General features: G+C 43.9%; 1 protein-coding gene across 1 annotated transcript in view; it reads left to right on the top strand.

Annotated features, from left to right (window-relative positions):
* Mttp (microsomal triglyceride transfer protein) overlaps positions 1 to 12,321 on the top strand; it is a 38,710-nt gene continuing 26,389 nt past the window's right edge. The window contains exons 1-4 of the mRNA XM_005357339.1: positions 1 to 177; positions 5,867 to 6,054; positions 7,228 to 7,371; positions 12,070 to 12,177. Of these exons, the coding sequence (XP_005357396.1) occupies positions 117 to 177; positions 5,867 to 6,054; positions 7,228 to 7,371; positions 12,070 to 12,177 (501 nt within the window). The 5' untranslated portion in view covers positions 1 to 116. The remainder of the gene's footprint in view (positions 178 to 5,866; positions 6,055 to 7,227; positions 7,372 to 12,069; positions 12,178 to 12,321) is intronic.

Below are 12,321 nucleotides of genomic sequence, written 5' to 3'. Positions count from 1 at the left end.
ATAAACACTGTTGTCGCAGATTCTGAGGAGGGTCACTTCCTTGCTGGCTGTCACCAGAGGAGCCCACTTCTCAGAGGCTCCTGGGAAGTGGATGCCGCAGAGGGTAGCCGGGCAGCATGATCCTTCTAGCTGTGCTTTTCCTCTGCTTCTTCTCCTCATACTCCGCCTCGGTGAAAGGTAAGAGCGTGCTGCCTTTTTCTAAGCTTGAATCTCAGTCGTGCGTGTGTGTATGTGTGCCTTGTGTTGTGTTGAAAGAGTTCCTAACTACACAGTTTTTGAAAATATATAGGGTTGGAATATCTGGGGGTAAGTGACAAAGTGGAAATGGAAAAAAAATTAATTTCTAGCTCTATTTTATAAGAGTGGAGGTCCCTTTTCGTCTCAGTTCGCCATCCCCCAGACCAGTATGTCTCTAGCTTCAGTTTGTCATTCCTGAAAAAGATTTGAGCTATTGTTACCTGCTGCTGACAGACCCACAAAATGCAGTGCCTTCATTTAAATTGTAAAATTTTAAAAACCCAGTCCTGAATTTTCCTTCTAGTTGCTTAGCAATGGGACAGCAAGAAGAATCAGAGCCAACTGAAAGACGGGGGTGGGGGTAGTTTGATTGCCAAAGAATTATGAATGAAATGGGAAACCATGTATGGAACTCTGTTGGCATTCAAAAGGAATAGAATAAACCAAGTCAGTAAATTGAAGAAAATAAAGCTGTGTATATGGGTTTAAGAAATAAGACACATTTAAAAATAGTGTTACTAGTTAACAGTTTCTGCTTTAAGATGAAAATCACGTTAAAAACATATGAATTGATAATGTCGGAAAAAACAGTGAAAGCATTTTCACAAGGAATGGTTTCAAATGTGATGATATGAAATCTATGAATCCACCAGCTTATAAACTCTTTGGCCTTCAGATTGTTGCCTTGTATACATATATCACTTTTTATAGTTCATAAAAAGATATAAGATTAAAACCAATTAATCTAAAGGCAATCTCTTATGGTGGGGTGATTTCTAATGCTGCATACTCTAAGTGAGGGACATAAAGTAATCACACAGAAACCTTTAAAATTTGTTTGGGATAAATGCAACTTTTGATCACAAAGTGAAGTTTGTCTCAAGATTTGTGTGTGTGTGAAATTTCTATATGGAGAAAGGAATAGCTGTTATTACAGCAAGATACAGAGGACTATAATTCAATTATTTCATCTGAACAAATAAATTCTTAAAGTAGAGGGAATATTTTCAGCACTTTCAAAAACCATAGTGCTTAAGGGATAACCCTTCCTTAGGTACAAGCAAGAACTTGTAAATCTATTTGACTTGGAATTGTTAGAAGGCTATGTTTTATTGTTTGCCTAATATGTACACAGTATACTGTAGAACCCAATATCATGAATATTTTGAAAAAAAATGAAGATATAGTGGTTACTATGGATTCTCTTTTAATTCCCATTCTGTATATGAAAACCAGCAAGCACACACGGGCCCACGCGCGCACACACACCAGCAGCACGAAGGCATGCCACCTGCGCATGGGGAAAATGTGGCTTAGAACATGACAGTTTGCTGTGTACAAGCTCAATGACAAATCCAGGTTTTCAGAGCCCAAAGCTTGTGCAACTGTGAGGCTGTCCTTGATAAGACAGTGCAGAAATACTTTGTGCTTACAAAGGTTACTGAGAAAAGATAAGGAACATGTACAGGTTGTGAGGGCCCTCTTCCAAAGTCTTCTGAGGACCCTGGGCAAGTGAGAGGCCCAGGGCTTATGCTTCTTTACATGAGTTTCTTCATTTCATTTCAAAGACTTTCTTAGACTAAATATCACAAGCGTGCAGTACAGGACTCAGTCCTCTCCATCGACATGGAGTGCCTTTGGTATTAGAGGACAGCGATTTGATGATAGATTCTTTGCCCTCATAATGATTGACATATAGCCAGCAAACGACATGAGATGGCTCTACCCTCCTCCTAACCGTAGGATGCTGGGTGATATGGAGGGCAGTCTGTTTGTCGAGTGTGGACTTCAAAGGCCCAAGTTTTCCCTGGCTGTTATTGGCCATAGCTGGTAACAATGGATCTGTTCTCAATGCTGACTTGGTGGAGTTTTTTTGTTTGTTTGTTTGTTTTTTAAATGTGGGGCTTTCCCTTCCTGCTCGTTTTCTCACCTCTACTTCATACTGGCTTCATTTCTGGTCTTCGCTCAGTCTCTGGCTCCACCTTGTTTATAGGCCATCTGCATCAGTCTCGTCCCATCTCTCCTCTGCCTTACACTTTCCTGTCAGATCCTTAAACTCTGTTACCTCTTCCCTTACCTCCTACATACATCTCCTAGAGCCTCACTCAAACTCACCTCGGCTTTGCCTCCTGACTTGAGCCAATTAGCAGTGCCATTACTCTACCTCAACTTTCGGAACAAAAATGCCATTGTGTCTTCTCTTAAAGAGCAGCAGCCTAAGACAGAAGCTAAGTAGCTCATAGATTGGATGCGCGGTGTTGCCACACCCTGGGTAGCATACAGAGAAAGACCAGAGGAAGGCTGGCAAGAAACACTGGAGCATAGTCTAGCCATTTGGACCATCTTCAACTTTGAGCATTTGATGGCAGGCACTTAAGGCCTGTTGAAAGAGGTAGGAAAAGCCAAGGGAGAACAGGGCCCTTCCTGCTCTGGGCCTCATTGTCCCAGCATTCAGTAGCTGATGTGTCATGTGCTCCTTGTTACCGCTAAAGAAAAAGCTAGAAAACATCAGGGTAATAGTTTTGAAGACTTTGGATTTTAAGAACTACTCCCTCCTACACATTCTTCCATAATTTTCATCAGCAGGCTCCTTCATGTAGTCCACAAACTCAGATTTCATAAATTCTAAGCTTCAGAGCCTACACTGTGGGTGTGGGGTGGATTTAGAGTCAGTCTTTGTCAGCTGCCCTGTTCCTGCTTATCTTTCACAATTGAGGTGGGGGTTTGATAAGGCAGCGTGCAGTGCTTTTGTGCTCTATATGGACTCTCTCTGTCTCTCTGTCTCTGTCTCTGTCTCTGTCTCTCTCTCTCTCTCACACACACACACACACACACACACACACACACACACACACACACAGTTACAGACTATCTCCTTCCAGGGCTTTTTAACTCCGCCTTCCTTCTATATGTCATGCCTCCGACTTGGCTGGCCTGTGCTTGCACTTTGTTTTGTGTGATGTCAGCTCTCACTCATCTGTCACCTGCCTCTTCTGTGTTCCTACTGAAGCCCTTGTTCTCCCTTTGAACCTTTGTCAGACCATGGAACGTAGAATTGGGTCAGAAACCTCTTTCAGCTTCCAGTCTCAAATTCCAAGGCTATGGCCTTGTCCCAGGCTCCCTGCTGCCCAGAGGCACCTGTTTAACCTCCTCTTCTTCTGCCATGTTGTTTTCTTCGTCAGTTCCCTTTCTTGCTGTTCTTGGGTCTGCACGAGCCCTCTTCAGGGCCTTTGCACTTGCTCTCTCTGTGAGAATGGAGTGGGAGGAGGAGAGTGTAGCTCTTGCTACAGATGTGCACAGGACCAGCCTAAAGCTGACCTTGCCTCACCGAGTTCTCCCCATTCAATTCCCTTTCTGATTAGACAAGTCTCCAATAGCATGGCTGTCATCCTATGCTGTTTGCTCATACACTCATTTATATTTTATGTTCTAGCTCCTCGTCACATAAATATCAGCTCCATAAGCGTAGAAAAATTATCTCTTGTTTGTAGGCATAGCAGATGACTCAAGGAAACTGCCCACATCCTAAGTGTTTCTCCTAGCATCGTTGTTGGAAAAAATAATGAATTCCTGGTGCCTTCCCTAGGAATGAAAGAAAAATCAATCTAGAATTTTAGGGGTTTGTGGTAAAAGAGCATGATCTTTAGGACCAGATAGCTATGGTTCCCATCATGTCGCCACTATTAATCCCCTGAGTAACCCTGGTCAATGGTGTAATCCCACTGCCCTTTAGTTTTCTCATCTAATGAGGAATAGTAATGCCCATCTCCGAGCCAGGTGCAGTGCAAAATTATAAACGAAGCACCTGGAGCAAAAAGCAAGTGAAAGAAGGGTTCCAGGCCAGCCTGGGCTACATAGTGAGACCCTGTCTCAAAACAAACAACAGCAGACCAAGGCTGAACTGCTTAGATTTTTATGACTGTCAGCACACATAATCTTGAGGCAATTAGTGTTGGTCTCTTCTTCCCAGAGTCTATGCAGCCGTTGCATGGAGTGGGTGGGCAGAAGCTGATGTAGACCAGGCTGGCCTCGAACTCACAGAGAGTTCTTGCCTCTGTTTCCCAAGTGCTGGGATTAAAGGCGTGCACCCCTACACCAGGTTATATGCATACTTCTTAAAGGGAAAGTAAGTTATGACTTCCCGTTAGAGTTCACTGGCAAAGCTGCCCCAGTGGCTCTAAGGAAGAACATACGTACTGAATCCTTCTTGGCTGCATCTGTGAGTACATACACAGAAAATAAACAAAGCTAGTTTCTGTGATCATAAACTTTTTGTGCCTGAGAAAAATTTAATCCTTCCACTGTGTGTGCTGTGGGGATGAGTTAACCTGAGTTGGAAACTGTGAACTTCTCCTTTGTGGGGTTTTTGGTTTTGGCTCCCAGTACTGATTTCTATGCTATTTGATATTAAATCCTCCCTGTCCAAATTTAAGCCATCTTAAGATTTTGTGTAGTTCTTTCCCCCCAGGCACAGTTAATTTAAACTTATTTATAGGTGGATCTTAAATGTTCCAATTTTCTTAAAAATATTATTACACAAGCCAAGTGTGATGGCACATACCTTTAATTCCAGCACTTAGGAGGTGGAGGCAGGAGGATCTCTGTGAGTCTGACTCCAGCCTGGTCTACAGAGTGAGTTCCAGGACAGCCAAAGATACACAGAGAAACCCTGTCTTGAAAAAAAAAAAACGTATTTTATTATACAATAATATGCCTGGTACAGATTTATTTCATTTTTATTCATTTATTTACTTTTGAGTTTTTGAGAATTCACTATGTAGTTCAAGGCTTGCCTGGAATTATTATATAGCCCAGGCTACCCTTAAACTCATAGGCATCTTCCTATCTCAGCCTTCAAAGTGCTGGTATTATAGGTATGAACCACCACCATTACCCTGAAATGTTCTGTGGACAAGTTTGCTAGTTACGCTATAGAGAGAACTGCAGAGAAATCATTCTCTAAGTGCAGCAAGTATGCCAAACTTGATGACTAACACTCAACTGTTGAAATTAAAATCTTATCAACTATGATGCTGTAATGCTGGATCTGTGCTTTGGTTAAAAGCACTGGGTACTTTTCCAGAGTCCCTGGGATCCGTTCCCAGCATCCGCATGGTAGTTTACAACTATGAGCTATGTAGCTCCAGTGCCAGCAAATCCATTGCCCTCTTCTGGCTTCCTTGGGTACTGCATGCTTTTGGTGTACATCCATGCAAGGCAAAACACTCATAAAATTTTAAGTGATCTTAATGAGTTTGTAAAGCAATTCTTGTCAAGACCTCTACTTGAACTTACAGTCAAGTGATTCAAAGCAACATGACCGTTGCTTTATAAACCGTCTTAGGTTCAACCAGGGCAGGGTGGAGATGACTTGATTAAGTGATATAAACAGTGCTTTTCTGAAATGGAAGCTTGTTTGCATGCTCATTGGTTAACTTACTTCCATGTGAGTTTTAAGCCGATGGCTTCAGTAGACAGAGAAGCACAGCATCTCTGATTCAGCAGGTGCTTGTTAAGCTCCCCTAAGACTCAGTGAACTGAAAGAACGGAACGGTGGCAAGACAGTATGTTCTCGGGCCTGACAGGTGCCTGACGATTGAAACTTGACCCGTGCCCCTCTTTAATGCAGGTCACACAACTGGTCTCTCGTTAAATAATGAACGGCTATACAAGCTCACGTACTCCACTGAAGTGTTTCTTGACGGGGGCAAAGGAAAACTGCAAGACAGCGTGGGCTACCGGATCTCATCGGAGGTAGACGTTGTGCTACTGTGGAGGAATCCCGATGGTGACGATGACCAGCTGATCCAAGTCACGGTGGGCATTTTCTGTCAGAAGGAAGAAACAGCACCACACTTAAGACTAGCTGTCAGAAACACATCATCCAGTAGCGCCTGGTTTGTGCTGTTGGTTATACTTGGCTTGCTGTCTTTCCCAGAAACAAGCGAAGCATCCACAGTTTTTGAAGTTGTTGCTGATCATTAGTGAGTTTTCTCCAAATCCTTGAAGCAGGCTGCTCCAGGCTACTGAGTAACTGAAGTCTGACCTCCAGTCCTATGTAGCATCTTAATATGAATAGGGACATTGTATTGGAACCCATTCAGAGTGGCCTGGGAGGAAGGGATTTGCTATGCATGTCATGCAAGGGGGGGCCTCATTTAAGGGGTAGAAGGGTAGAGTTACTAATGAGGGACAGATCCTTTTACGGACTGAGCCAAGTACTCCACAGAATGACCGTGTTTGGTCAATGACAGTGTTTGCTCAGCCATGATGGTTTAGGTTGGTAAGACTTTTTCTAATGTTGATACATTGTAATCCTATGGATTTCTTTTAAAGTTAGTTACTGTCAGATAGGTGCGCTGGACCAAATACTTAAAACAAATAGCTTTTTGTAGTAAGATTTATTGCAACCCATCTGACAATCGTTGCTATTTCTTTGGATGTTTTTAGTGGTTGTTGTATTTTCAAAATTGGACCAAGACATCACCGTCCATTCCTCTGAGTCATCATCACTAGGACAGCAAAGCTTCCCTGCAGAAAACATTGCCCGCATCCTTGTTCTGTAACTCGGCAGCTCCCCTTTCATTTCATAAACAAGGCGGCAGAATGGGCAGGAATGCTTTCAGACACATTACAGACAGGGGGGCGAGGAGGTAGACAGCAGCCGCTCAATACCAGCGAAAAAGTGGCAGCGGCACGAAAGAGCCAAACTCAAGTTGCACATAACCCAAGAGCACAGAGTTGAGCATTGTCACTATCGACTCATGAAAATAGCTAACATTAAATACTTTCTTTTTTTTTAAGTGAATGTCAAGGTGAAGCTTCATAGCTTGGTTTAAGGCACTTGTCACGTGATGTGACGTGAGTGACAAATCCTAGGGATCAACATTTGAAAAAAAATGGCGACCTCAAGTGGTCTCCTTCACCACTTTATTTTTAAGAGGCAGATGTGGGAATTTTTTTCTAATAACTTTTCCTTCTCGACCATAGATAACAGCTGTCAATGTTGAAAATGTGAACCAACAGAGAGGAGAGAAGAGCATCTTCAAAGGCAAAAACACAGCTAAGATCATAGGAAAAGACAACCTGGAGGCTCTGCAGAAACCCATGCTGCTTCATCTAGTCCGGGGAAAGGTAAGGGCTTGATGGGGGGAGTTCTCCCTCCTCACTGTTGGCTTCCTTTCCGCGCAGGTAGGACTCTAAGGGAATCATTGTTGCTGCCTTTGTTCTCAAGGAATCATTTCAAGAACTGAGGGGCAAAGGCTGCTGACTAAATATCTCTGAACTAGATCAAATCGAGCTCTGAGTTCTATTTTCTACCCTGCTTCTCTCCTCCCCACCCCTTCCTCATTAAAGTCTTTGTAACAGAATGAAGTATTGACTTATGGATGAGAAACACTGCTTTTAAAGCGCACCTCTCATGAGCTATTAAATTAGGAGGGATTCCAGAGCCAGCATAACCGAGACAATCATCCCAGCACGTTAGATACATTCAGGAAAGTAGTCAGATTAAAATGAAAGGTCAGAGCTTAGGTAAATAATGTTAATTCGTGAGGATGCCTGTCTGTGTCACCTTAAAGATACAGCAGCTTTCAAAAATATTTAGCTCTTCTTTATAAATATACTTGGAAAAGCATTAAGTATAGCAAAATGATGAGTGAATATTGTAATATCCATCTAGAAGCCCAGTAAGGAAATTGTGTGAACGCTCAGAAGTTTTACATATGATTGAAATCTAACCTACCTTATGCTCCTAATATGCTGGAACCGAGAAGCAATTGTGAACAGCAGATCATCAGGCATTCCACATTCTGCTAGAAAAGTTGTGGTCACGCTGTGCGCTCAAGTTCAGTCACGAGGCAGAAACACAAAAAGGAGATGGGGGAGTTACAGTTGTTGGTTTGTGTGCCTCCAAAGTTCAGCTTTCGACCTCAAAATAATGCTGAGAAGTACTTTAACTCGAAGACGTCAGAAACCTGGATGGCCCACCAGGATGCACATTTGGTTTTGAAGTACTGAAAGGGGGACCAGAGGCTGGCGTGTGCTATCGCACATGGAATCCGAACCCCAGCCTCTCAGAGTGCCTTTCTCTTTCCCCACCTGTCAGGGTCTTGACCTCCATTCAAGCTTGGTCCCCATGTCCTTCTTTCTCTGGTGACATTCACACCCCTCTAGGCCAGCTGGTCACAATCGTTTGACTTCCCAGCCTTCTTGGTGCTTTGGAACCCACTCCTGGCCCCCCATTTCTCCTTTAGCCATCCATAGTCATTGAAAGTTATACTTTTCAGGAGAGAAAATGCCCCATCCGCTTGTACTCCAGCCCCATCCACTCCCGGCTCCATGAATCTTTTCTCCTTTCCCAATGTCTCTCCACTTTGTGCTGACTGGAGCAACCATAAAGCTTTTCCTAACGTCCTCCAGGCCCACCACCCCTTGAGATCCCTTCTATTCAAGTGTGTCAAGTGTATTCTATTCCGTCCCCTGTCCATGGCAGCCGCGAGTTTCTCAGGAGCAGCAATCACGTCTTTCTCCTAGTGCTTTCTGCAACTTGACTAGTCTAGTGAAAATTCCTGAGTGTTTGTGGAGTAAGCTGACGAGAGCCTAAGTGGGCCAGTCCTGGTTTATGATTTGGTTAGTTCGTGCTAAGTAAGGGGAACGCAGTGCTTACGGGGTGCTGAGCTCTGCCTGAAGACACCATGGACGTTGTCCCCCTCTGCTAGTCACAGACCTAGGAGGAACTGGAGTTCTGAGAAGTTAAGAAAACTTCCAAAGGGCACAAAAGTGGGCAGTCACGAAGTTGACATTTGAAGTACAGCCTCTGCCCTAACTTCTGTGTCCTACTGTCCACTCAGTGTCCTCCTGGGCTGGCTTGGGGGATTCTCTATTTTATTTTCCCCCCACATGTATTCACTTACTTGATTTGCATATGGCTTAACTTTATTAACACAAAGCACAGTTCTTTTCTTCTCCGGACCTCCAGAGTGGCAAGCTTCTTGAGGCCATTAAATATTAATTGCATTTATGATCTTCCCCACAGCCTATCATCTTACAGCGCCCTTGCCAGGAGCTGAGTGCAAAGTCTTATAGCACACACACACACGCGAGAACTCAGGGGCCCCGCTGTCCAAAGGCTGGAGGGACCTGCCACATCACTATTCCAGGGACACCCTTGTGCCAGCCCAGTGGGAGCTGTGGTTTGTGGTGATTCGCCGTAGCCACAGGTTAAAGGGCACCATTATCTATCTCGCAATTGTACAATAAAGTACTTGGAAGAGGCTCGACCCTGTAGACTAAGAAGTCAACAGGAATTTCCGGCCACATCGATGTTAGAAAGGTCATTGTCATCTCAGATTACAAGGAGAGGAACTGCAAAGGCGGGGAAACTGCTGGTCAGCTTTCATGGAGGACATTTCTGCCCTAGGCCAACATTCAGTTCTACACAAAATCCCGGGGTCTCCAGAAAACCCTTTTGTTTTTAGAGTCCCTCTTTCTGCTCTTCCCATTTAGAACTCTCAGAGTTACATTTTGAAAGAGCCTAACAAAATACTGAGATACATATTCATTGCCTGTTTTCTTTCTCCCACGGTCACTGGTTGATCATGTGTAATTACAGTAAGTGTTTCGGCGAGTTCTGATTTTGTCCCCAGGCAACAAACGAAGTTGGGAACATGGCAGTTACCTGTTAATTCATTAACACTGGCAAGTAAAAGGTGTCTGTTTGGTTTTGGTTGTCCGTACTGCTAGAATTAAATTTGCCTCTTATCTTGCATTGTGTCCTGGTGTGGATCTGCCATCTACACCTGGCTTTGTAGTTCCTGCTCACACTGACCCTGCAATGGAGCCGTGAGTGGTACCTGTCAAGATCATCCGTGTCTTCCCTTGCCTCCGTCCCCATACTTCTTAGTTAGATAACAAGATAAAACAGTGAGTCCCTGTTTGCTGGGATCCGTTCTACTTATTTTTGCTGTTTAGGAAAGGATGTAAAATTACAAGGGCATCTTCTTCCCTCTAAGGAAGCTGGCCCAGATTTGATCACATGACTCTAGGCAGTCCCAGCAGCCTGCCTTGCCTGCTCTCAGTTTGAGCTCCTTGGGTGGGTGGAAAACTCAGCTTGCTGTTCTCTGGACGCTGGTGACTGCAAATGCAGATCGGAGGCCTGAGCACTTGGGTATTCAGAATTCATTTCAGAACTAAATGAAGTTATCAGCTTTATGGCCTGAACACCATAAAACACACTCAGTTCCTCTTGTGAAACAGTGACTTTAAGGTTACTGCTGTGACAGCCACATGGGTCAGACTTCAACGGTCCAGCTTATTAATGTGGTCATGGTTAAGTAATTTGACATTTGAGGAATCTGGATAAGGGTGTCATCTTTACTTTGGGTCAGATTGGTCTATTCTAAAAGTGAATGGTTTTAGCTTTTGAAATAGCAGCCATATAAAGGACAAAAAAAAAAAAAAAACAGGCTTTCCACTTTACCAGCTGTGGGAAAACAATTACTCACAGGGAAAATCAAAACGTTTTGGTTGTCGCTGAGTTTATGCTGTTCAGATTCCGTACCGTTATTGCTAAAGAAATCCAGTTTACACTATAGAGCATCAGAAAGCCATCTTGGATCTGAGAAATTGCCTGTGGTTTGTTTGAGAATATGATCCCTGGATTTTCAGACAGTGAGGTCACTGTCACAGTTCCCTCTTAACCGGTGCAAACAACACTATTCCAACACTGAAGGACAACACAGTGGACGGGCTAACACCGATCACAGATACAGTAGCCAGAAAACCCGCCCCTAGCAGGGTGTGTCTCGGAAGTAAAAACAGAGAGTTGAGGCCCTTGGGAGGTCAATTCAGGCACAATATTGTTCTCCTAAGACACAGGGAATTTTTAGGTAGGCTGAATTACTAGGATTGGTATTAATGAAATTCAGCACATTATTGAACTTTGTATTTCATTTGAGATTCTCTGCCATGGCCTCTGTAGACCACAGTGATTTTTTACAGGGAAGGCGCATCTGTCTTCTGCTTCTAAACTGCTGGAAGTGTTTGAAGTTTGGTCCAAAGTGAAAACACCAGGCTGCCTCCTAAAACCTCTTTGCTTTTTTGTGCTGCTTCTTAACGATAGGTTGACTCATTAAAATGGTAGAAGATAAGGTGCCAATGAATGTCAGTGATAAAACAGAGGCAAGTCACTTGCTTCCCTATTCCTGCCCAACCAATCTTCTCATTTCCATCTTTCCCTACCTCCTGGTGAGAGCCTAAACAGTAGCCACAGGAAAGCTGTGCAGTAGAGACAACCCTGCCAGTCCTCCAGCCTCTGCAGTCTTCTGTGCTGAGTGGTGTCCATGCTCTGGAGCCCTTTGGCCCCCTGGGTTCCACTCACAGGCAAACCTGGCCCTGTCGTAGCCTGCGGACATCAGGCCGTTCTGGAATCTTAGCTGCCATTTGTGGCCATTGTCATTCTTTTCTCAGAGCCTTAGTCGTTGTTTAGTTTGTGTTTCCAACAGAGTTGTAAGAGAAAAGCGTGTGATATGAACGAGAGGAATGCTCCCGGTTTCTCTTTCTTGCACAAGCCTGGTTTTCACAGAAATCTCGACTCTCTGTAATGACTGCCGTGTTCAGAACCTCCATTTTCAGCTCCTATGCCCCATTTCTTGATGACCCAGCGTCTCAGACATAAAACCTGCTTCTTTTCACAAGAGAGAAATCACAGCTTTGTGCTAACAATATCTCACACGATCAGTAGGGTGAGAACCCGGCCCCTCCCCCCCCACATTTAACCAGATCTGATAAACAATGTGTCATTGCTTCATTTTTATTTCTTTTTCGCTTTAGGTCAAAGAATTCTACTCGTATGAAAATGAACCCGTGGGCATAGAAAATCTCAAGAGAGGCTTGGCCAGCTTATTCCAGATGCAATTAAGTTCTGGAACCACCAACGAGGTACTTAGCAAGAATTCTAAGAATTCTGGACCTTGGTGAAGGGTAAGGGGTGCTCGCCTGTAATCCCAGCAACCTGGGAGCTAAGGCCAGATGTTAAGCAAAGCTCTGCCCAGACCATATAGTAACTTTAAGACAGCCCAGGTA

This window comes from Microtus ochrogaster, chromosome 21, assembly GCF_000317375.1.
Source record: "Microtus ochrogaster isolate Prairie Vole_2 chromosome 21, MicOch1.0, whole genome shotgun sequence".
Classification (NCBI taxonomy): Eukaryota; Metazoa; Chordata; class Mammalia; order Rodentia; family Cricetidae; genus Microtus; species Microtus ochrogaster.
The sequence above is the reverse complement of the archived record's forward strand: the minus strand, read 5'-3'. Positions and strand labels throughout refer to the sequence as shown.